General features: G+C 36.2%; 1 protein-coding gene across 9 annotated transcripts in view; it reads left to right on the top strand.

Moving 5' to 3' along the window:
• The window catches only part of AGMO (alkylglycerol monooxygenase), a 317,403-nt gene that overhangs the window by 111,614 nt on the left and 178,393 nt on the right, over positions 1-27,396 (top strand). For all 9 annotated transcript variants that reach the window (XM_014851828.3, XM_070509363.1, XM_070509360.1 and 6 more), the window contains exon 4: positions 16,889-16,992. In XM_014851828.3, the coding sequence (XP_014707314.1) occupies positions 16,889-16,992 (104 nt within the window). The remainder of the gene's footprint in view (positions 1-16,888; positions 16,993-27,396) is intronic.

Raw genomic sequence — 27,396 nt, 5'->3', positions numbered from 1 at the left:
AGTGAGGTCACTCTAGACACGATGCCTGAAAGTTGTGAAGAAATCTAAAAACAGCATCTGGGTGAATGGGCTCAAAGTTGGATACTCTAACTTCAAGACCAGAGGGGACAGCAATATACCATGGGATAATATTTAACATACTTTGAGGAATTAGAGGAAAATGTTCTGTAGTATGAAAGCCATCTCAGTATTTTAGAATTTGTGTCAAATACAGTGTTTGAGTTTCTTCATGTACTATTCCTTATGGTTGTCTCTAAAATGTCAAATCTTTGAAAAAAGAATACCTCACATTTTATTATTGACTTGCACAAATAGTAATGTTTCTGATGTCACCTTTGCCATTCCACATTTCTCTTCATATTTCTCATATATACGATTGTTACTAGTAATAAAAACAACTTTTAGGCCTGTTGACTACAGTGTATTAGAAGACAATATCACAAGCTAATGTGAAGTCATTTTAAAAAATTTATTCACTCAGAAACACTGGTGGCTGTTCTGATTATGTGCTAAGCACTGCATAAATATCTAAAGAGAGGTCAGAGGCTACACAAAAGCACTGAGCTCTAGTTCTGCTTTGAGGTCTTCCCTGGCTGTTGTCTCCCTTGCCTGGGATGCCAATATGATGGTGGTGCCATTAAGAAAAAAGGATAACAGAGGACAGTAAGCAAGACAATGGGATAGATTCAGGACATAATATGCATAGAATTCCCAAAAGGAATTCAGATCCAGAAGTCAACAGAGACTGCAGACTGAAGTATTGGGAGTCTTCAACTTTTAGATCAGTAATTATTGAGGTCATTTCTGGTGATAGCACACCAGGAAAAACAACAAGCGAAGAGCAAAAAAACAAGAGTTGGTCCCTTTAAGGTTGGTGAGAACAAGGGAAGAAGTCAAGGAAATGTACCAGGTCTGAAAAAGAGGAGAACTGGAAGCAAGGGATGTTACAGAAGCCAAGAGAAAAGATTTCAAGACGGAAGCAGTGGTCAGATGTTTCAGAAACCACCTGAACAGATGACATCCAAAAAGAGATCTTTAGTTTTGGCATGAAACAAGCGGATAATGATTTTGGAGAAAATTAAATGATATTAAAAATGAGCTTAAGAATGATTCAGAGGTAAGGAAGTAAATATTCTGCTTTTTTAAGATGTTTGAGATAAAAATAAATTAAGGAAAGGGAAGGTCAAAGGATCAAGTTTTACAAAGTGGAATGTTTGAATATGACTGAAATTAAGGAGAAGGAATCAGTGTAAAGGAAAAGAAAAATTTTCGAAAGCATTGATTATACTAGCAAAACTACATGTATTTAGCAAATAAATATTGTGATTGGTTATTGATTTTTTTTAAATGCACTAGCTTCATTTGATAAACATAGGTTTAATCAAGAAAAATATATTTGTGTCCCCTATGCAAAGACACAATTATAGGTTCTGTGGAAAATACAAAGATGGACAAATTAATCTCTCTCATTAAGAAGCTTATAAAACAGGGGAAGATACAAAATAGCAGAGTATTTGTGATTAGAGGACTAAGAAGAATAAGGATTATATAATAATTGTGGTTGAGAGGGTTAAATATGATTTCCTGAAGAAAATGACATATGCAGTTGTCCTTGAAAGATTAATATTTTGACAGCTCACACAAAGACAGTGGACCATGAAAGTGTTGAGAGTGTTTGAGAAGAGAGAATGGAGAGTACATGAGAAAGCGAAAGAAGAAGATAGATATATTTCATGTAATATTCATTTGTCACAAACTGCTAATTTTCTGATTTTACTTCAATCATTAAAAAATGTAAAAATCATTCTTAGCTTGCTAGCTGTACAAAGCAGGTGTGGGCTGTATTTGGCCCATGATGGCAGTTTGCTGACCCCTGCGCTAGGTTGTGAGTGATATAAGGGCAGCATATTTTGTACATAGACATCACACAGTGAATATTTGTCGATTGTAGTGAGGCAATGAGGCCTCAATCTAGGAAAGAAGGTATGGGATAGGATAGGAAGAAAGCAGGCAATACAGTGTATCGGTGGAAGCCAATAGTGGAATCTTGATGGGAGTTGGAAGGAGGAAAAAGGAGTTATCAAAGATACAATATTCATATTGCAAGATCAGAAACAGAAAAAGGAAGGATGGGCAGAAAACAATGAATTCAGTTAATAAATAGCATTTGGGTTTGAAGATCATGTAGTAATGGGGTCATGGTTGAGGGACTTAAGATCTAAAATATGAGGTTATCCCTATTAGAATAATGGGGGATATATTCCTGCATAACCACTTCCATCTCTCAATGCCCAAAGGTCAAAGAATATTACGTATGAGCTCTTCCTCAGTTATAGTGAGACTTGGTAGTCATTGATATCTTCTCTTTTAAACCAGATTTAAGGAGTGCTTTGAAGGAGACAGAGGAAAGGGCAAAGTAACTCATCAAAATAACAAATAACATTCAGCTCTAAGATGTGTCAACAAGTGGTAATAACAGAGTGAAGAACCACAGTTCCCAAATGCGCAAAAGGAAATCTATGAGGTGCAGATTACTTACTCAAAGACCAGTGACAATGCTAATCTTTGTCAGAGTGACACCGTTCACAAAGGATAGACTGACCTGTTCCAATTGGGGCATTCAGTTCTGATTCAGTCTGGCACCTTCATTGGACACCATCCTATTTCTTGCAAACTCAGTAATATTGAAAGTTTCTAACATGAAAACTAGACTCATTTGCTATAAAGCAGTAAAAATTAGTTTCAAAACACAAAGACAAGTGGTAAGACCAATAGAAAGCCCTTCTTAGTGGCGAAGAGATCCTAGTAAGTTTTTGTTGTTGTTGACAGGGGTAATCTACACCCACTCATGAGACGACTTAGCTAGAGAATGAAGACAGATGCAGCCACTTTCTAAGGACTGGTTTTAGTGCCGTTTTTTCCTGCTTTCCGGTCTTTTCCTGACTCCCTGGTTGTTTTGCTTTCCTGTTCACTTCCTTATGTTGCTCTCCTTTTAACCTTTGGAGGTTATTTGTTCTTGGATTTTGTGACTTGTCGAGACAAATTATATAAATCATTGTTCCAAACATGATACGGCAGAAGTTCCTTATATCTTGCCACAGGCGAGCATGCTGCACAGGAGTGTTGTAGGAATGCTTGCCAATCCTAGCTGATTCTATTGACATCAAGACAGTTCTTCCATGATTTCTGTCCCTAATTGTGCTAGTTAGATGATTAGCAATGCCAAATCTAGGTCATTAAATACCCTGGAAGATTTCTTGCTTTTAATTGATGTAAAGTATACGGATCCCTTAGAATCTGAATATGTCGTAGAAGTCTCACAATAAAATCACTAACAGCACCAAAACCTTAGTAATGGCATTAATGTTCCTGCTCACAACCAGGACCTGGGTGCACTAGAGTTTACTAGAGGTTTTTTCATTAAATGGATAAGTGATCTTCATGAGACATAAGAATTGTTAAATTTGTAACTATTTTAAAATGTAGTACTGATAACTTATTTCAAAGAATTTTTATCTAATTCTGCCAACTTTTGCAGAAAGGAATAGTTTTCCTACAGACATAGCAAATTTTCCACGTAATTGAGAAGTATGGGAATCTTCCTTAACCAAAAATATCCCTTCACTGGCGCATTATATTTCTGGAGTTCAGTATTTACAAAGCTTAAGAATACTTTATCTCACTGACATGTTTTCTGTTGAGTGAGGAAGAGCTCTTTCCATGCATGCGCAGATATAAATTGGGATTCTCCAGCTGATTACCCAGCCCATGGCCTAGGACTGAAGAAGTGTAAGGTTGAACTGAAAGGAGAGAAATCTAGGTAATTATTTGGTCTTAGCCAGTATCAACTCGGACAAAGACTAGAAGGAGAGGGATATAACTGGAAAATGATGGGGGTTAGAGAAGGAGGAGTGTACATTGAAATCAAACTGTCTTATTCATAGCATTACTTTTAGGTAACATTGCATATAGCCTAATAGAGTGGACAGTAAAGTCAAAACTTACAGTTTTATTTTTAAGCTACTAGGCAACAGTTTCTCTCATGGGTTGGAAGTGTTACAGAGAGTACATGGATTGACAACATGCCATAAAGCTCAGTCTGCTTTGAATGATGGCTGCAAAGTAGAAGACTCTCTGCTTTCATAAATAAACATGCTATTTCTGTATGTTTATAGGTGAAACCATCAGTACCATAATACATATGTCTATGCCTGAGCATGGAATGTAAGAAGAAACTATGTGTATTTTTATATCTATCTACCTTAAATATACATAAACACATATACACAGAGATGTACAGTACACGTGTGTGTATGTAAATTACATTGGAAACGTACCCTATTTTCTTTATCTCTTCCTAGATTCAATTTTATTCTTCCTCTTTTTTAATGTCCGAAACATGTATATGAGCAATTTATTCATGAATGAGCAGTATTTAGAAATCTTGGTTGTAAACTGACTTTTAGGAATTAGATACGCCTTTTTCTCAAAGAAATGTATACTTGTGAACTGAGGTTCTCAGATCTGCCTGTATAAAGACATATTGCTCATCATGAAGCTGAAATACTATTCTGTAGGATATAATTACCAGGTTCAACAATATTTTAGGAGGGAACTGCTTTTAGTCTTTCAACTTGAGAAGCCAAAGAACATCTCTCTCTTTGCAGTGGGTTGAGGAACCCCTTGTCACTTTCTATTCCACCTGCCTGTTTTAGTATAAGGAAAGTACACATTTAATTTCAAGATATGGCTGGGTTTGTGTTTTGTGGTTTTGGACAAGGGCTGTAACCTGGAAGGGGTTAGATAAAGAGGTAAATTGTGAAAAGAGACTGGAAGTGAGAGACTGCTAGGGGCTCATCCCAGTTCCTATCATGAGCTCCTTTCTTTTTTCTTTAGTTCTCTGGCTCCTCAAGGCCTGTTGGTCTGCTTCCCTTTTTATTCCTCTTGCTTGTCATGGGGATCTTTATTCTTACCACTGTAAACTAAGTCCCTGTGGAAGAGAACGTGGTCCTCTAGCTTCTCCCCTTCTCTCTGTCAAGGAAAGCCCACGGTTCCACTAAAGTTTTCTAAAAGCTCTTACTTCTTGATCTAGCAAGGTAACAAGGAAAGTTTCCTACTAAACAACCCTATTATTTATATGTCTAGATATTAAAGGGATAAATAAGGTGATACATAACTAAAAAAATGCTGAGTCTTTGTTGAACAAAATTAAGATTTATCTGAATTTTGAGAAAAACAAGTAGTCAGACTTGGACTTTCCAAAGCAGGGTGTTGATGAAAGGAGTAGAGTATAAGAGCAGGAATAGTGTTGAGAATGCAATGGGCACTCTTGGAGGAACATGGAAATGGGACTGGGATAGTAGATGCTACTAAGAAGATATGAAACTTTTTTTCTTTCCTTGACATTCCCAGCCCTGTTATGCATACCTGCCCCAAGGCAATGTAAGCCTCTCATTAGAATGAAGTGAGGAATGACCCAAGGTAGGAGAAGAAAGAGAGGGGGAAAAATCTACAGGAAATATTCTGGATTTCCTATAGCCACCTCTTTGAAGCAGTCATTTTGGAAAGTAGTGATAATAAAATATGTTACTTTGAACCACGCTATTTGGAAGTTGCTTTTGGAAACATAGGTACCAGTTTACCCAGCATGCTAATAAAGAGCTTTCCCCATAGAAGTCAATCTGTAGGAAACATTGAGTGATGGAGAACATAGATTTGTAATAAGGTCACTGATACTGGTGTTTATCGCATCACATTCATATGTATTAAGAGCAAAGTCACTAGTGGGGGTGTAGTAGAGTTAGTTCACTGAACTATGGCAAATCCCAGTGACTTAATGAATAAAGATTTATTTCTCACTTACATCCTGGTTAAATATGGGTGAGTGGGGCCGCTCTACTCCATGCTATCATTCAGATACCCCAGATCCTTCATCTCTCCTTCCATCTTTGCATACCCCAGGGCCTCAACGTTCTCCACTGAATATTCTGTATGTTGCTTGCAGTCGGAGGGGAACAGAGAGAATGTGGAGGAGGCACACCAATTCTTTACCTCGTCCTGAGGAGACACACATTGCATCCACTCACACTGCATCATTGAGAATCAGTCACGTAAACCCACTGAGGGGCAATGGGGCTAGAAAATATAGTTTCTGCTAAAAATTATTAATGCTAATAGGAAAAATAATCATTACTTAGGCAAGTTATTAAATCTCATTGTAACTCCATGTCTTCATCTACAAAAAGGAAACTATACAAATATCTATCTTCTAGTACAGCTATGGGTAATATATGAATTAATATTTATAAAGTGTTTAAAATATTTTCTAGTACATGCTAAGCACTTTTATGTGTTTATAATCAATGCTGCTCTTCTTCTTATTATTATTAATCAATCTTATCTTTAAGTAAAGACAGGGAGGGGCTCTTCTGGCAATTCTAACCAGTGAGGCAAGAAGGCAATGGCCCAAATTTGAGTTGCTTGAGTTATAGTGAAATCTCATTTCTAGGACAATTGAGAATAAACAACAGAGAAAGACAGGTAGGGGCGTGATCACTTAGTCACTCAGACAGAGGGAAGCTAATGTCTTCTTATATTCCACGAAGGCTCTGCTTATAATAATCTTTAACAGTTTTTATAAAACAGTGACTACAAAGTGATGCAGGGTATGTGCAATTTACATAGAATTAATTTTATTTTAAGGGATGTAAAACTTTCCTGTATCAGTTAGTTTTTTCTGTATCTTTCTTTTGCTTCTATTTGGTTACAGGTTCTTTGAGGGGTTTTGTTTTCTGCTTTATGCTTTTATCTATCAGAATAGCTACACATAGATTTGTACATAGTAGAGAGTCAATAAATTAGTGTTAAATAAATCTTTATTTTTAAAAATCTACAAGTTAAATGTAATTTTATTAAATATAATTTTAATTCTTAGACTTTCCAAAATGGACTTAAAATGGAATACAACTGACATAAATATGGATGTGTGAAAATTCTAAAATTTTTAAATCACATTTTTCATTTTTAATGCAAGTGAATGCAGTGGGTAGTCCTAACAGTCTTAATATGTTTTCAATTAATTTTAGCATTTTATCACATAACTCAATAATAAGAATTATATTATTTCTTGCTTTTGCATTATATAGAAACAAAAGTTTTGATTGAAAAGATGACATAAATTCTTATGGATTTTTTTGCTTCATACTAAAAAGCTATGTCTTCCTTTATTTTGTTTTGTTTAAATTTTGAAACAATATAAACATATAAATGGAGAACTCTCCTTTTAAAATTCTGCATGCTAGGATTTAAAAGTTTCCATTTGAAAATAAATAAAAAATAAAAACTATATTAAGTTGTGATTGCTAGAAAGATAAGAGTGACAGTTAATATTTGTGACAAATTTAGTGCCATCATTTGTTACCTTGTCTAGAGAGATAATTTAATGTCTACATGTTGCCAAACATCCAGACAAAAAGTGAAAAATTTGGTCAATCATTCAGATGATTGGTTTCTATGATGCTGAACATCTGGATATATGCAAAATGTGTTCAACAAAAATATGAAAGTCCAGCCAATTTATCAATTTAATTCTCATTTATTTGACATTTTTAGATACACTTAGTAATTTACGTTTTTGTATTAAGTGGGCAAAGGACATATTAGAATAAAATACAACAAAAAATATCAGTCTACACATTGAATGAATTAGCAGTGTCATCAATTTTATCATCACAATTTGATTTGCTGCTATACGACGTGAGTGAAGTTGTGATGATAAAATTGATGATGTCGATAATTTATTTACTGAGTAGAGAATAAGAAAATAAGTGAGGGTGTATTCATTTTATTCACTGCCTATTACATTTTCCTGTTAGACTTCAGTTTGATAGCTTGAGTTTGTCACTAACCTTTTGTTTGCTTAGTTCAATTAGTTTCTTGAAATCATTTATCAGTCATGCTTATCTGTTTGGAAGAGATAAAACAGATTTTTAAAAGATTGATTTATATCTGGTAGCTTCAAATTCACAGTGACAATTGATTCCATTCAAAAATTGAAAGGTTTAAGTTTTTTTATCTAGGCATACCTCATTTTATCGTGCTTAGCTCGATTGCACTTTGCAGATATTGCATTTTTTCACAGATTGAAGGTTTGTGGCAACCTTATGTTGAGCAAGTCTATTGGTGCCATTTTTCTGACAGCATTTGCTTGCTTCTTGTCTCTGTGTCACATTTTGGTAATTCTTGCAATGTTTCAAACTTTGTCATTATTATTGTATTTGTTATGGTGATCTGTGATCAGTGATGTTTGATGTTACTATTGTAATTGTTCTGAGGCACCAAACCTGCGCCTGTATAAGGCGGTGAACTTAATTGATAAATGTTGTGTGTGCTGACTGCTGCACCTGCCAGCCATTCCCCATCTCTCTGCCTCTCCTCAGGTCTCTCTATTCCCTGAGACACAATAATATTGCACTTAGGCCAATTAATAACCCTACAGTGACCTCTAAGTGTTCAAGTGAAAGGATGAATCATATATCTCTCAGTTTAAGCCAAAATCTAGAAATTATTAAGCTTAGTGAGGAAAGCATGTCAAAAGCTGAGATAGGTCAAAAGCTAGACCTCTTGCTCCAGTTAGCCAAGCAGTAAATGCAAAGGGAAGGTTCGTGAGGGAAATCAAAAGTGCTGCTCCAGTGAACACAGGAATGATAGGAAAATGAAACAGCCTTACTGCTGATGTGGATAAAGTTATCATGGTCTGGACAGAAGATCAAACTAGCCACAGTCTTCCCTTAAGCCAAAGCCTAACCCAGAGCAAGGCCCTAACACTCTTCAATTCTTTGAAGGCTGGGAAAGGTGAGGAGGCTACAGATGAAAATTTTGAAGCCAGCAAATATTGGTTCATGAGGTTTAAGGAAATAAGTCATCTCCATAACCTAAAAGTACAAGGTGAAGCAGCAAGTGCTGCTGTAGAAGCTGCAGCAAGTTATCCAGAAGATTTAACTAAGATAATTCATGAAGGTGGTTACACTAAAAAATGGTCTTCAACATAGATGTAACAGCCTTATATTGGAAGAAGATACCATCTAGGACTTTCATAGCTAGAGAGGAGAAGTCAGGGCTTGGCTTCATAGCTTCAAAGATCAGGCTGACTCTCTGGTTAGGGGCTAAGACAGCTGGTGACTTTAAGTTGAAGCCAATGCTCATTTACCATTCTGAAAATCTTAGGGCCCTTAAGAATTATGCTGAATCTACCCTGCCTGTGCTTTATAAATGGAAGAACAAAGCCTGGAAGACAGGATATCTATCTACAGCATGGTCTGCTAAATATTTTAAGCCCAATTTTGAGAGATGTTGCCCAGAAAAAAAGATTTCTTTCAAAATATTACTGCTCATTGACAATGCACCAGGTCATCCAAGAGCTCTGATGGAGATGCACAATGAGATTAATGTTGATTTCATGCCTGCGAATGAAACATCCATCTGCAGCCCATGGATCAAGGAGTAATTTCAACTTTCAAGTCTAATTATTTAAGAAATACCCTTCATAAGGCTGTAGCTGCTATAGACAGTGATTCCTCTGATGGATCTTGGCAAAGTAAATTGAAAACTTTCTAGAAAAGATTCACCATTCTAGATGTCTTTAAGAATATTTGTAATTCATGAGAAGAGGTCAAAATATCAACATTAACAGGAGTTTGGAAGAAGCTGATTTCCTCTCATGGGTGACTTTGAGGGATTCAAGACTTCAGTGGAGGAAGTAACTGCAGAGGTAGTGCAAATAGCAAGAGAACTAGAATTAGAAGTGGAGCCTGAAGAATTTCTGCAATTTCATGATAAAACTTTAACAGATAAGAAGTTGTTTCTTATGGATGAGCAAAGAAAGTGGTCTCTTGAGATGGAATCTACTCCTGGTGAAGATGCTATAAAGATTTTTGAAATGACAACAAAGGATTTAGAATATTACATAACCTTAGTTGATAAAGCAGTGACAGGATTTGAGAGGATTGACTCCAATTTTGAAATGAATTCCTCTGTGGGTAAAATGCTACAACATTGCATGCTACAGAGACACTGTTTGTGAAAGGAAGAGTCAATCAATGCAGCAGACTTCATTATTGTCTTATTTTAAGGAATTGCCTGGGCTAGCCTGGTGGCACAGTGGTTAAGTTTGCACGTTCCACTTTGACAGCCTGGGCTTCGCCAGTTCAGATCCTGGGTATGGACCTATGCACCGCTTGTCAAGCCATGCTGTGGCAGGCATCCCACATATAAAGTAGAGAAAGATGGGCACAGATGTTAGCTCAGGGCCAGTCTTCCTCAGCAAAGAAGAGGAGGATTGGTGGCAGATGTTAGCTCAGGTCTAATCTTCTTCTTCAAAAAACAAAGGAAAAATTGCCACGCCCCCCCCAACTTCAGCAACCATCGCCCTGATCAGTCACCAGCCATCGACATCGAGGCAAGACCTTCTACCTGCAAAAAGATTATGACTCATTGAAGGCTCAGATGATGGACGGTTAGCATTTTTTAGTAATAACATATTTTTTAATTAAGTATGTACATTTTTTTAGACATAATGCTATTGCACACTTAATAGACTATAGCATAGTGTAAACATAACTTTTATATGTACTTGGAAACCAAAAAATTCGTGTGACTTGCATTATTGCGATATTTGCTTTATTGTGGTGGTCTGGAACCAAACCTGCAATATCTCCAAGGTATGCCTATAGTGTTACATTCTTGTAAAAGGCAATAAGCAGTTGTTCCAATTCAAGAGGTTTAGCACCATCATTTAATAGTGTGTCTTGAGCTCCTTAATGTCCTTCGCTTATTAGAAATTACCAAATATGTGCCATTTGGGGCCCAGAGCATACTTGGACCCAGTCACTTCCATTTCTGAAGAAGAAATAAAAATCTAAAAGGCAAGTGAATGCATCACAGAAATCACTGCTAAGAGAGAGAGAAAAAAGCTTTCTTTCTTTTCATGAAACTCTTTTCCCTTCTCCCTTTCAATTTCAATTTTATTATTTATAAAATTAAAAGTTTGAAGTAAGTATCTCCAAAAGACTCTGCACATATCATATTCCATAGCAACCTCACAATGTGCTAAATGTTGCATAAAGTGTTACGAACATGCCTTTCTTGGTGCCAAGAATCACTAACATTTTGCAAATATGCCTGTAACATTTCTTCCTTTATAACTTGAAGGTTTTCCAAATTATGAATGAAAGCAACACCATACCCCAAGGATGCCCCAAGACTTCCTGGCCTGTTCACTATTAAAGATTAAATAGGTATTACATAGTGTGAAAATTCCTTGTAGATCTGTGCTTACATCTCAGATTAACCTAAAGGGTTATTTCTCTCCATTCTGTGGGTGACAAGAAATGGCACAAGAGACTTATTTAGATATATTTTAGATAGGTATCACATACAGACTCTGTTAGCTTCTAGAAAAAGATTTCTCATAGTTCTGAAAAATTTCTCCAAAATAACCCTTGTTCTGGGTTATATACACTAGAAGTATCTTTTAATAAAAGTCTCAAGTATATAAATTAAATTTCATCAAATTTAAAACTTTTGTTCCTCATAAGCCACTGTTAAAAAATGAAAAGACAGGCCACAGCCTAGGAGAAAATGTTTGCAAATCACATATCTAATAAAGGACTTGTATGCAGAATATATAAAGATCTCTCAACACTCAATAGTAAGAAAACAACCCAATTAAAATGTGGGCACGCATTTTGAATAGATAGTTTAAAGAAGATATACAGATGGCAAATAAGCAGATGGAGAGAGAATCATCATTATTAGCTGTTACGGCAATTCAAATTAAAATTTCAATGTGATGCCATTACACACCTATTACACTGGCTATCAAATAAATCAATAAATCAATAATAATGTCAAATATTGCCAGAGATGTGGAGCAACGTTGACTCTCGCACATTGCTGGTGATAATATAAGAAGTGACAGTTCATTAACTGTTTGACAGTTTCTTAACAAGCTAAATGTAAACATACCATACAAGCTCAGTAATCTCATTCCCAGCTATTTACCCAAGTGAAATGAAAAAGTATGTTCTCAGAAAACCTCTATGAGAATGTTTGTAGATGCTTTATTTGTAATTGCCAAAAACTGGAGACAACTGAAATGTTCTTCAACTACTGAATGGATAAAAACAAAACAAAACAAAAACTAGTACATGCAAAAGGAATACTAGTCAGAAAAAAAGGGAGCAAACTACTGATAAACAAAGCAAAATAGAGGAATCTGTAATGCATTATGCTAAGTGAAAGAAACCAGACTCTAAAGGCCAAATACTAAATAATTCATTTATATGATGTTCTCAAAAAGGCAAAATTATAAGAAAGAAACCAAATCAGTGGATGTTAGGGACTGAGAATGTGGTTGGGGGGATTGTCCACTGTATTAATTATCTACTGCTTTGTAACATATTAGTGGCTTCTCTCACAGCTTCTCTGGGTCAGAAATCCAGGCACAGCTTAGATGAGTGCTTCTGGCATAAGTCCTTTCATGAGGTTGCAGCTAAGCAGCTAAGCTGTCTGCTGATGCATTGCTATCTGAAGGCTCAACTAGGGGAGGATCAGCTTCCAAACTCACTTACATGGTTGGCAGTTCCTTGTGGAGTTTGGACTGAGGAGCTTAGTTCCTTGCTAACTGATTAGCTTGAGACCTCTCCTACTTTCCTGCCGTATGTACTTCTCCAAAGGGCAGCTCACAACATGACAGCTGACTTTCCTCAGACAGAGCACTCAAGACATAAGCCACTGTCTTTTTATAACCTAATACCAGAGTGACATCCCATAACCTTTGCCCAAATTATATTTACTACAAAGGAGTCACTAAATTCAGCCCACACTGAAGGGGAGGGACTGTGCAAGTGGATGAACACCAGTAGGCAGGAATCATTGGGGACTGTCTTAAAGACTGACTCTCAGGGGCCCGTCCTGTGGCTAAGTTTGCATGCTCTGCTTTGGCAGCCTGTTGGCAGGTTCCGATCCTGGGCGTGGACCTACCCACAGTTCATCAAGCCATGCTGTGGGGCATCCCACATAGAGGAATTAGAACTACTTGCAACTAGGATATACAACTATGTACTGGGGCTTTGGGGAGAAAAAAAAGAGGAAGATTGGCAACAGATGTTAGCTCAGGGCCAGTCTTCCAAAAAAATAACATTGTCTTTCACAGTCAGTCCTCTGGATCCCAGTGATTCATATTTCTCTCATCTGCAAAACATACTCACCTCTCCCAAGGTCCTAAGAGTTTCATCTCATTACATTATCAATTCAAAGTCCAGAATCTCATCTTCTGAATCAGGCAGCCATCTCAGAGTCAGGCTGCCACAAACACAAAGTGGAATGGGGAAATTTGGGAGATGATCAAAACTTTTCTGTATTGTTTTTTCAAAGAAGAGGGATTTAGTTTATTCCCATTTCTTTTTAAGAATGTGTTATTTGTTATTTTTTAATTTATTTTGCGGGAAAGATTTGCCCTGAGCTAACATCTGTTGCCAATCTTTCTCTTTTTTTTCTCCCTAAAGCCCAATACATGGTTGTGTATGCTAGTTGTAAGTCATTCTAGTTCTTCTATGTGAGCCACCACCACAGCATGGCAACTGACAGGTGGTGTGGTTCTGTAACCAGGAAGTGAACTCGGGCCTCTGAAGCAGTGAGCACTGAACTTTAACCACTAGGCCATCAGGGCTGGCTCAAAACTTTTCTGTATCTTGATTGTGATTGTGATTACACAGCTGTATTTGTTTGGTAAAAACTAATAGAATTGAATCCAAAAAGGGATGAATTTCACTGTATGTAAGTTATACCTTGATTTTCAAAAAACGGGAAAAAGTTAACAAACTCAAGAATATAACATACACTCAAACACACATATTACATTAAATTTTGGCCAAACAAATTGAATCATTGGTCAGTGTATTAATAAAATATATTTATACAAATCTACATTTTGGCACTGGAAAGCAGCATGAATGTTACTAATTATATCACTGAAAAGCCATAATAACATATCATATGCCTTTATAACCAATGATTTGTTTATAGGAAAAGAAAATTATTAATGACTACAACTTATAATTATATTAATTCTTTTATAGAAAGAAGTTTATTGTAATAATATTTCTTTCCACTTTAATATTTGCTTTTCCTTGAACAGGCAATTCATCAGTTCAAATATTAGGGAAGATGAACATCTTTGCAAACACACTATTAATTTTTCTTGTTTTGTTTACAAAAGAACTATTGGAACAATTCACTATAAAATGCATTTTTATAACTCCTTTGAAAATAATTTACTTCAAGTAAGTTAATATAGACTGTGAAAAAAAATTCCTGTATTTCTTCTTGTTTTCCTCAGCTCTGAAAAGTGGCAGAAGTAAGGCAGTAGGATCCAGTTACTCTGCCCTGTTTATACAGCTGCGCTTCATTGAATGAAGGCTTGTCTTACACACAGTTTGCGATAGGAAGTAAATGCTTTTAGAACAACGAAAGAGACAGGTCTTTAACCTCTACCTTCGCGGATTGTTTGTTCCACTATTTAGCTTCTGTGGAGGTTAAAAGGAAGTAGTTCCAATATATATTATTACCCTCTAATTAAACCTCATCTGATTAGCTCATCCCCTTGTGAGTTCATAATATGGATGCATTATGATGAATTTTTTGAAGAAATTCTGAAAGGTCCAACAAATTGAACAATGTCTCTATTTGTAATGAAGTTTATAAGTAATAGGTTCTGCAATGTTCAATAATGAGTATGTTCTGAAGAGAAAATGGTGTTTAGAATTACGTTAAGGGCTCAATCTGTAAGAAGTTTTGAAGGACTTAGCAGATTCGTTAAATTTATTACCTCTTAATAAAGTTCCACGCAACATCTGAAGATATCAAGTGCCACAGGATTCTTTATATATCTCTTATTTATAGCTATATAGGCTAGTCAATAAACCAGAGATTTAGGTTCTAGGTTATTTCAAGGGTTATGCCTGGGAAGTTCCAGAGGTCATTATGGTAAATTTTTAGAGGTCATTTGTGGTAAGAATGCTTGACTCAGTTGCTTGGGTAGAAATACAGGGTCATCTTTAGGAATGATTAAAATGTCAGTCAGTATCTAAATTACGTATAAACTGATGGTTTATGAAAATACTTGTTTCACTGAAAATATATGACTCTCATAGACATGACTTCTGATAGGGCTATCTATTCATAATCCTGTTAATAATCTTCTCTTTCTCACAGAATTAAGTCCTTCTTATATCTCTGAGATATCATTTGTCTACCAAAACTCTTTTGCAAATTTTGTTTGTTAACCCCCTACACAGATTGTCCGGGGAGCTTTTGTTGCCTAAATAAATGCCCAAGAAGGCTACCAGTATTGATATACATATATTGTATATTATGTATGTGTATATATAGATGTCTCCATGATTTTCATAAAAATCTCTGAAAAATTGTTCTACCCTGTGCCATGTATTTTAACTATTAGTGTATGGCAACTGCGAAGACCAATCAATAACCCATTGCTTCCACTCTTAGTTTCACTGTTCGGTTGCCATGCATTCAAGCCTAAAAGATTTCATTTCTAATCTGTACGAACAGGGATACAATGATCATATCACATGGTTAATTCTATCTCCTGTATTGGTAGCAGAAAACTAAGTATAAGTTATTTTAGCTCAGAATATACTTTGCTTTACTTGAATAGAATATAATGTGCATTTTGATCTGTAATTCAGGTAAGAAATGAAAAATATGGACAGAATAAAAAATGTGGGCTTGTTCTCTTCTGTTCCATCTCCTTAGGAGGTTATTTTAGTGGCATATTTGTTGTAGAAAAATAAGCAACTATCCTTTCAGGGTGTATATGAAACTCAAGGCAGTATGTTGGCAATCTACACAATGCTCAAGGAAAATAAACAACTTACATTTCATTTTTTATCATGAGGGCAAACAAGAGCTATGTGGGGCAACTTTTGAAATGGTACAGTGTTTGGTAAGATATGGAAAGACCTATATGTAACTATTAGCTAACATATTTCTGCAAACAAAAATGAAACCTTAAATATTAGAACCAGGGGCTGGCCTGGTGGCACAGCAGTTTAGTGCGCATGTTCCGCTTCTCGGCGGCCTGGGGTTCGCAGGTTTGGATCCCGGGTGGACATGGCACCACTTGGCAAACGCAGTGCTGTGGTAGGTGTACCACTTATAAAGTAGAGGAAGATGGGCATGGATGTTAGCTCAGGGCCAGTCTTCCTCAGCAAAAAGAGGAAGATTGGCAGTAGTTAGCTCAGAGCTAATCTTTCTTAAAAAAAAAAAAAAATCTTAGAACCAAATATTACTCTGCTTTGCTTCTTATTCCAGTAGACAGATTTTGAAACTTCTCAAAAAGTCAACAGGAAAGATTATTATATAATATTTCATTCTAAAAATTATGCACAAATTTCTACCATCAGAGTGTTCTTCTTTAATTAGAAATATATTATCACATACTGAAAAATCATCACTATCCATTGACTGTATTGTTGCAGCATTACCAGCTAGCTTTTATGATCTGTCATATTGTAATATGCTAGCAAAGTGTAAATTTCAGTTTTCTGGAAGCATTTAGTTATATCATATATACTATACATATTTATTGGCTACATTTCAATTTTTTTATTTGTTTGTCATTTATACCCTCCCTTCTTCCAAAAGTGATTTTAGACAGCTTACTTTAATTATAATTATATTGGTTAGCTTTTTCAGAGATGTTCCAGATTTTTTCTTTGTCACTCAACAGAGCAGCATACATAACTAAAAATGGAAGTGGCTTTGTTCTTATTCTTATGGCTCTTTTCAAATTGTGTGTTTGCAGAGGTTAATATTATGTGGGCTGGACACCAAACACACCACAGTTCTGAAGACTATAACTTATCCACAGCACTGAGACAATCCGTCTTCCAAGTATATACTTCCTGGGTAAGTTGTGTGAAATTGAATAAATGTGATAATAGAATTCATTTTTAAAAGTTTCAACTGTTTCTATTTACTCCAAGTAAGCTAATAGAAAGTGTTTTACTAAAACACTTCTTTCTCTTCTGTAAGGCCAGACACTAAAATGTTTCTTTTTCCACTGAAAGACCAGACACATGAAGCAAGTAGTGTTTTCCAGTGACCCAAAAAACTCACCGTGAGGTATACAGCAAGGTGAGAAAGTGGCTGGCTATTTTTTACTTACTGTCAACTAGGGGGGTAATGTAGAGACAATGTCTCAATTTAAAGATAGGCAAACAACGATTTAATTAGAAACTTTTAAAAGCGGTTTTTAAAAAATCAATTCCCCTTTCTGTATGGCCAAGTAAAATGTGCCTAAATCCTTCACATTTTGTTTGCATATCAGAGCAATTAGTGTGATGCTCAACAAAAAGTTTGGCTGTGAAGTATTTTTACACCAGGAAATGAAAAAACTAGTGTATAAGTAATAGCCTCTAGTTCTAAGGTTCTTCTGATTCACTGGGCAAACCTGGTCCACTGGTAACATCCCTCATCTGTGATGGTCTGTCCTTAGCTCTCCAAAAATATGCTGCTGCTAAAAGGTATGTTCACAGTAAGTGCATTCATCAATAAGCTCTTTACTAACTATAAATTTTAATAATCTAACATTTGTATGGTTCTTAGTAGTTTGCAAGTTACTTCTATTAGATACCATTTATCGAGTTGTTTCTATGTGTAGGACAAATTTCTAAGATATCTTTATGTATTAAATCATTGATCTTCACTACAATTTTAAGACAAAGTTTCTATTACAAGTCTCATTTTAAAATGATGGAAATGAGTCCACAGCTCAGTCACAACAAGTAAAAAAGGAGGAGTAAACTAATTCAGCACTGTCCCGGATCTTAACGTCTACACAGCATCCCCTTCTACGTGCCTCTGTGTTATTTTTCACTTACATTATCTCATTTGATCCTCACAAATAAGCCCATGTTATGCTAGATCGAGTATTACTATTATCAGGGAAGTGAAGATCAGTGAGGCTAATTAAATAGCGAGTAAGTGACAAAGACCCTTACTTGAAAACAGATGCCTCATAATCAATAGGAAAACAAACTGGCAACATGGGCAAAATAAACTCATAAGCCAGTGATAGTGCTAACACATTCGCTGATATTAAAAGAAATCCAGCCCTTAGCCCCTGCACCGTACACCTGTGTTACAGCTTATATTGATTTCCCAGGGCAGCTGTAACAAAGTTCCACAAACTAGGTGACTCAGAACAACAGAATGTGTTGTCTTAACAGTTCTGGAGGCCAGAAGTCTGAAATCAAGTTGTCGTGGGTCCACAGTCCCTCTGAAGACCATGGGAAGGAGCTGTTCTAGTCCTGTCTTCTAGGTTCTGATGGTTCCCTGCTTTGTGGGAGTATAACTTCAATCTTCACATGACGTTCTCCCTGTGTCTGGATCCGAATTTCTCTTTTTTTATAAGGACACCAATCATATTAGGTTAGGAGCCCACTCTACTCCATTATGACCACACATCTTAACTAACTACATTTGAACAACCCTATTTCCAAATAAAGTCATATTCTGAGGTATTAGGGGATAGAATTTCAACATATGAATTTGGGGGGGTGGGCATAATTCAATCCATAACACAGCTCTAAGAAATATAGGTAGCAAAGATACATACATATATATTTTATTATATGTATATTTGATCTCCTATAGCTTGTGCTGGAACTCTGAATGATTAAATGTGGAAGAAAACATTACCTATTTCTCGGCTGCATAGCTCGATCTTGGTCTAGAGCTCCAGTGAATGGAGGAAGGAACAGGCCCCTGCTGGAGGGGAGGGCTACCGTCCACCCTCCCTTCTTAAGAAATAGCTGCTTTAACACAAACTTTTATTATCCTGCACAAAATAGGCTGAACTTATGACTGATTAAAATAATAATATCAAAAATCTTTATTCTCTCCTGACTTACATGTTTCTCTTTGCATAAATATAGCTTAAACCTCCAGTAATTGCATTTTAAGGGAGAAAGCCTCCGAGAAAAGATGTAGTGTATTTGGAGTTGCTCCAGAGAAATCAACGAAGTCAGTGAATTAATTATTTGAGGAATTATGAAAGGAAAATTTTTATCAGAGCGTCATAGATTTCAGAACCAGAGGAAATCGTAAAGATAATATATTGAAATCAATTATTTTCAAAGATACAAAATGAATCTCAGAGGAGCCTGCTATAGCATGCCATATTGCATATTGCTGGTTGGAACTTGAGTCCAGACATCTGATTCGCAGTTTATGGTCATCTTTATCCTGGTTTCACTTGCATCATTCCTGCTATTAAGTCAATGCATCCAAAGTTACAGATTTGTGAAAATCTAAGTGAAATGAAGGGTCACATTTATTTCCAGAACAAATTCCCTTTCCAACCTCATATCACTTTTCCAAGAACACAGAAGATATGCTGAATAAGTACAGCAGCGCTGGGAATGCATTACAAGCTGCTAATTTGGGCGCAGGGAGGAGCTATCGGACTTACTGTGTGGGAAATGAAGGGATGGGAAGCCCGAATTCTCATCTAGATTTGTAGCTCTGTTAGAAGATAGCATAGATGCTTTCAAGGTCTGTGTTGGTTAACAGTCTGTGATAGGTCTTTCTAGACATTAGAATCAAACAGCAATCCTCAGGTCTCTTTATACTCTTTGTGTCTTTTGTAAGATTCTCTTTGTCAACACTGCCACGTAAGGTATATAATTTGGTAGTTACCAAGGTAGCAGCGTGTTTTAGAACAAATAAGAAATGTATCATGCCTTTGAAGAGAAAATTGATTTGTGAAATGAAAAGCAAAATAAAGCTCAGAGTGCTTTTGTTTGATATTACCATAACAATTAGGGCAGCTGACCTGTCATTTAAAGTAGTTAAAGATAAGAATTTGACATTCAAGAATTTCTAAATGTTAAGGACTTCTAATTTCTTTTTTCATTTTTAAGCCAGTTTTAAGCTTAGCTTTAACATTACTCATTCAAAAAGAGCTGCAAGTGATGAGGTGCCATGCTAAATGAGCCATATTGACTATATACTGCAATATGTGATTTTGAATGCCACTTCAATCTTTTATTACACATCTTAATTAGCATAATTCCTTAAACATGGTATTCTCTCCACTTTGCAAATAATAAAATGTGTCTAGACCCCTGGATATTATGTAATATATAACAGTGTCAGGACTAACATTTCATTTTCTTCCAACTTTCTAGATAAAATACCCGAATGTCACAGTTTTATATTCAAAATATAGCTACGAAAGTGCTTGAAAAATAAAAGAATGTGATATGTCGAAGAGATAAAGGAGGCAACCTGAATGAGCTCCCAATGGCCAGAATCTGGAACAATGTGATCAAGAAAATATACAACATAATGTAGAATTATAATCCAAAGTATAAACTAAATATCTTTGAAATCAGTCCAGACTGATATTAATGAGTGAATAAATAAATAAAGGGGAAAAATGAATGGGAGACAAACTCCCTTAAAGAATTCCAAATAATATACATAGATACTGCCCCCTTTACTCCTGCCCTTGAGTGTGCACTGTGCTTAGTAACTCCTTTGCAAAGAGTAGAGTATGGAAAAAGAGACACAGGGAGGTGTGGAGTTGGGAGGGTAAGTTTAAAGTGGTGAAAGTTGGCAAACACAACCAATCTCAGATCAAAGTTGACATCATCAGTGGCAGCATGTACCCTTTGATAAGATGTGATAAGAAGGTCCTCTTCGTAACATGTACCCTTTGATAAGACATAATGAAAATCACCCTTCGCCCCTGTGGTCTTCGTCACCCCAGGCTAACCATGAGGAAAGAAATGTGTCAAACCCAAATTGAGGGACAGGCTACGAAATGCCTAACCCGTACTCTTTGAAAGTGTAAAGGTTGTGAAACACGAGGAACACGTGAGAAACTGTCACAGATCACAGGAGGGTATAAGCTATAAAGACTGAATGTAACATTGCATGCTGGATTGAATCCTAAAACAGAAAAAGAACATTACGAAAAAAAAAAAAAAAACAAACTAGTGAACTCTAAATAAGGTGTAAAGTTTGGTGGAATTCAGTTAATCATAGTAATGTACCAATGTTGGTTTCTTAGTTATGGTAATGCAGCATGTAATATGTTAGCAATAGAGGAGACTGGGTGGAGGATATGTGGCAACTCTGCACTATTTTTGCATCTCCTCTGCAAACATAAAACTATTATAAAATAAGTAGTTCATTAAAAAACACTACACGTACATACCTACATTTACATACTCAACCACTGTAGATGATATACCAGCTCTAGAAAAAAATAGTTAGAACTAGCCATTACAATAGACATTAATTCCCCAGGATATCACAAAGAACATGATTTAGCCAATGCTATTTTAATGTTGTTTGAAAGCAACTCTTTATTTTTCCATTCTTAATCCATTATCCCCTGTTACCTTTCCAGAACTCCAGCTCTGAACAAGCTAAATTCCTCTATAACTTTGAGAAAGAAAGTTATAGACTCACAGACTCCTTATCACATGCAGAGTTAGTCAAAACCTGGTCCCACCTCTGCCTCCAATCGCATCTTCCACACTCCCCCATTGTCATCCCATCTCCAATTTAAGAATTTTAAATTCTCTAAATCTGCTATGTCATAATGCCTTGATACTCCATTGTACAAGTTTTGTCTCTGCTTGGAAAATTAGTTCCCCTTTACCTCTGATTGTTATATCCTTCAAGATTCTATTCATTTTTACAGATGCCTTCCTAACTTTGCCCGTCACATTTTTTTTGTCCCATAAAACTTTTGCATAGCTCTACTACAATACTTATTACTTTTCATTATTGCCTTTCATGCCAGCCTGTAAACTTTAAAAGAAATGAGTCTGTTTATTTTTCACTGCTCTGTATTTAGTATATATAAAGGGCCAGATGCAGTGAGTGCTTACTAAATGTACATTACATGAATGAATGAAACAAAAAAGAGTCGTAGTTGTCAAAATAAATGTGTCAAAGGAAATAGTTTGCTAAGTTGACTAGCATAAGGCCAATGTGAAACTGATAATAGTGCAACGTATGAAATAATTTAAATTTGCCATTCATTTAAATATTTTTGTTTTAACAGATTCTCCAAAAATTAGAATATAGGATGAGTAACTTATTCACCTTTTGGAATAAAATGTATTTTAATATATTTGCCATATATGAAATTATTAAATGGGAAATAGCTATCTACATTCAATGATCTGAGTATTTCTCTTAAAAGTGTAGTGAATTCATGATAAATGCACTTAGCATAAATGACTGGGTTAGTAATTCTTTTAGCTCTGTGGTATCTCTCAGTCATTAAAATTGTTTTGTTTTCTAGGTTGGAATTATAATCAACATGGTAAAATATGTTTATAGCATCTTAGCAATCTAAGAAGAGGTAAATTTTAACCACCATCAGAGGAAAGAAATATAGTTATAACATGAACTTATGAAAATCTTTACTAAAACCTTTATTACTGTAAGTTGGAGAACAAGTAAATATATGATGACCTTATTTTTGAGCATAATGATTTTTAAAATATATTAATTACATTTAGGAAACGGTAGAGAGCAATTCACTGGAGTCAAGAAGTCTGGATACCAACCCTAGCTCAGTTCTTAATGAGCTTTGCACTCTGAACCAATCAATTAATGTTTGAATCTCAGTGATTTTGTACATGAAATGGGGCAATTAATATTTACTCTACCTTCTCATATTGTTATTTTGAAGATCACCTTAAATAATGAGTGGAAATTCTTTGAACTATATCAAGTGTGATTCACATGGATAATGTTTTTATATTACACATAAGACTGCTGAGGAACCTTTAGTGAAATCTCAGATCTTTCTATTATGTTGTACTCCCTGCCAAGCTACATAAGCAAAGACTATTTTTCAATATGCAGGAGTTGGAGTTATATAAAGACAAATGTGAATAAATAAAGACCAAGAAACTAACAACTTTGATGTAAATGCATTGGGGATAAAATTCTTATAATTCTCATGTCACAGATGGAAAGCATGTCTTGAGCCCCCCCATCAAGTAAAGAAACAAAACTTCTCTGAGGACCTTGCCTTAGAACTCCAAAGCATCCCTCCGCCACCCTCAACCACCATTCAAAGACAGCTGAGAAGACAAACTGTATGTGCACACATGAAATAAATGAAGCCTTTGCCGGTTTGTGTCTTTACCAGTTTCAGAACCTTACTTCTGGCACGCATCAGGAAAATGGAACTATTCTTATCTTAAGACTTAGAACCGAGTCTTAGCTAATGACTCAGCTTACCAAGTCATTTTGAAATTTGGCAAAAATAAAACTAGTCTCTGATTTTCAGTGTTTTTCTTTACAAAAATCTTTGTAGTCCTTATAGTAAAGGATAAAAAAGAGGAATCATAGTGAAGAGCTCTACATAAAACAGCATTATCTTATTGTCACTTAAAAGAAAAACGTACAACTGGCTAAAATATTCAACTCCCTTTACATGTTATTTGAGAAGGGCAACCACTCATTTTTTTCCCATATATACCTTTGACTGGTAGGCCAGTCATAGTGGCAGAGGTTGGGGATATAAAGAGAACTAAGACATTGCTTCTGTTCATAAGGTGATCGCTTTTCTTGGAGGGAGTCAAAGGCCATTGTAGTGCAAGTTATCAAGTTTGAGAGAGAGGCGTCTGCTCTGAGAACCAGGATGGGTTAAGGCAAGCATCACAGAAGAAAGGATGCTTGAGCCTAATCTGTAAGAAGCATAGAATTTTGCCATGGACAAAGTTGTAAATAGAACATTATGTAGAAGGAGAGTATCTGTGAAAATACAAAATTATGAAAAAATATGGTAGATTTAGGGAATGGTAAATAAAATGTATGGTATGTGTATTAGTTTTTCGGGGTTGCTGTAACAAAGTACCAAAAACTGGGGGCCTTAGAACAACAGATATTTACTGTCTCACAGTTCTGGAGACTAGAAATCTGAGATCAGGGTGTCAGCAGAGTTTGCTCCTTCTGAGAGCTGTGAGGAAGAATCAGTTCCATGCCTCGCTCCGTAGCTTTTGGTGATTTGCTGGCAACTTTGGGTGTTCCTTGGATGGTAGATCCACCACCTCAGTGTCTGCCTTCATCTTCACATGGTGTTCTCCCTGTGTGCATATCTGTTGGTGTTCTAATTTCTCCTTTTTATAAGGAAACCATTCATATTCGAATAGAGCCCACCCTAACTACTTCCTTTTAACTTGCTTACCTCCTTAAAGACCCTATTTCCAAATAAGGTCATATTCTCAGGTACTGGGGGGGCTAGGACCTCACATATCTTATCAGGTGACACAGTTCAACCCATAACAGTATGGCTAGAATATATAGGATGTATAAAATATAGAATATATAGGAGACATATAGAGAGAGAATATGTAGGATATAGAATATATAGGATGTATAAGAAGGTGGAATGGAGAAAAAGGGAAATGGATAAGAGCATAGAAATGGGAACAGAAAGACAGGACTAGATTACTTAAAGATAAAGATTCTCTAAATAGGAACACAAACACTACTTCCACACATACAATTTAGATAGATGCGTTTTAAGGATAGAGATCAGTATTCTCTATCTGCAATCAGAAAGTTTGGTTCTATGTCATTACTTCAAGAAATGTGGGACAATACGTGACTTTTCAATCTCTAGTTTTTCAATACTGAAAGAAAAAATTTTTCTGTAAAGTAATGTTATAAAAATAAATGAGAATTTTAGAAGTGAAGATATTAGTAAAGTTAAACTATTTTAAGAAAATAAAGTAGATGTAAATCCTGGAGCTCAAAAGATTTTTCTTTTCTTTAAAGTCATTATACACTTGAATTTCAACCATTTTGCTTAGCAGCTTATTCATGGACAGCTGTCTCCCAACCCCTGATTTTCTCCCAGTTTGTCATCCTCCATCGCCATCCTCCAACCTAAGTGCTTAATTCCCATGACTCTGGAAAGCACAGTCTACCTCCTTCTGCTACATCTGCTCTGAAATCAGCATGCCATGCTTGAATCCGGTCACCCACCTACTTCACTCCCACACCCAGGTTGCTGAGAGCCGTGGGTATCCTCCAGCACCAGCTGGGTGGTTTGACGCCCCTCCATATATGGCTTCCAGACCCAGCTGAGTTGTCAGTGCTGCTTACCAAGCCATAAACATGAGCCTCCTCCCAGCCTGGGAGAAGCGTTTCCAGAATTCCTGTCTCTCCAGATCTCTTCTCCACTGCTGCCCCTTTCTGTTAGCCGATGAACATATTTAAAACATCACAGAGAAATGTGAGTTTTTCTGATTTTACCTCTCTTTACTTCCTGTTCACATATCTTCATTAAGACTTGTGAAAGTACACATGCTTTCTTGTCTCTGGTTTTATAGAAAACCACTCACCTCTCTTCAGCAGGTCTAATCCTTAGGTTGGTGACTTTGCTCTTATCTTGGTTCCTCTCTTGAACTTTGATCACTTACTCTTGGCATTTGTTCCTCTTCCTTTCAACTGGCTCCTTCTGAATACACCATAAACATATTCATGTCACATTTAAAAAAGCAAATAAAATGTCCTCCTCCATCCATGTGTTCTACTTAAGGAATATCTCCAGTTCTTTTCTTTCTTGTTCTCAGGGGAAGAGAGAAGTAAGTAATACCTACCTCTATTTGTCACCTCCTCAGACTGATTCTGAACCTCACTGAAGTCTGGATTCCAGGCCCACTGCTCCACTGATCCTTACCTGCAAATCCAGTGTCATTTTTCAGTTCTTATCTTACTTGGACACTCATTGGGAGTCACCAATTTACTCCTTCTTAAAAATCTCTCATTTATTTCTGATGACACTAAATTCTGGATCTTCCCACTTCTGTTACTGTCCCCAGCCTAATTTGCTGCAACTCTTTTTCTGACTGTCTGTGGAGTTACCAGCTTTGCCTGTTGTCTTCCCATTGTGGACACATCCATCAGTTCAAAGACAATTGATATTTGCGTAACATATTTGCTTACTCAACAACTTTCTTGGGATATACCCCAAGGACTCAAACACAACATTCCCTAAGTTGAATTTTATGAACCTATTCTTCCTCCTGTTCACTGTCTTGGCGAATAACATCACTTTACATACAAGCCAGAAATCTGTGTGTCTTCTGATACTCCTCTGTCCCTATCATCTTCTACATTTAAGCAGTTGCCAAATCCTTAGATCTCTTGTATATATTCTGCCGCTCCATCCCCATGGCTACTGCTGTGCTTCAATGCACGTGATTTTTCAGTGGGCTATTGAAATAGGTTCCAAACCTGCTTTTGTATTTCTTACAGGCTTGAAAAAATGTTAACTGCTCCCTCATGACCTAGAATAAATCCAATCTCCTCAGAATAGCATTAAAATCTCCCCTTCCATTGGCTTGACCAATGTCTAAATTATCCTACAGGAGATTCCCTGAGGAAAGCTATAGATTCTTTCTTCAGAAAATTGCACATTCGCCATGCACACAAGCTCACACTTTGTTGTGTAATGTCAAGGGGGTTCACAGACTCCCTCAGATCTATCTATGAATCCCATGGTCTAAATGATCTCTCACCACACTCTCCAAAACCTTTAGCAATGCTGAAATACTTATAGTTGCTCTTAAATGCCATGTTGCTTCTTCCTTCGTGATGCCCCCTCACACAGCCCCTACCTTCCCCATTCACTTGATGAACATAATAAAACCCATTTGTTAAACTAAGGTTACCTCTAGGCCTATCCTCTTTTTCTCCTCACAAGTACAGGTCTGGGTTATTTCTCTCCTTTATGACCCTATTATATGTGACTTCTATCAAGAGATAATAAAATAACCTAGGGTAGACAGTGTGATTAAGGCTAAAGAGCCTTGGAGTCAGAAAGACATGGGTTTGAATGAATGACAAAATGATGTATTTGGTAAACAGTATAATGTCTCCTGACACAGGTACTGAGAGTTTAAGTTTGAGAAACAAGAAATTTCTTCTGTCAAATTAGTACCATTTGAGGCTTTATGATGGAAGTGGCATTTAAATTGGTTCTAAAAACTATAGAAGATTTGGTAATGCAGTGATTGGAGTTACAGAGGAAGATGAGTGAGGATTCTCAGACCTGGACGATGTTTACTAAGCTGATTTCAATTTTAGAAATTACAACTTTAATTGTATCATTAGATTCTTTTTATAGTACTATATTAATCACAAGAAATTAACTTTCATGTGATTCTTGTGACTTACTCCCTAACCTATATCTTTATTTCTTATTAGAAATGTGATTTTTTTGGAATTCCTGCTGAGCTCATCTTTCTAATAGTCAGTTCATAA

The sequence above is a fragment of the Equus asinus genome, chromosome 1 (assembly GCF_041296235.1).
Source record: "Equus asinus isolate D_3611 breed Donkey chromosome 1, EquAss-T2T_v2, whole genome shotgun sequence".
Lineage (NCBI taxonomy): Eukaryota > Metazoa > Chordata > Mammalia > Perissodactyla > Equidae > Equus > Equus asinus.
Note: the sequence above shows the minus strand (reverse complement) of the source record. Positions and strands in the feature narration are given on the sequence as shown.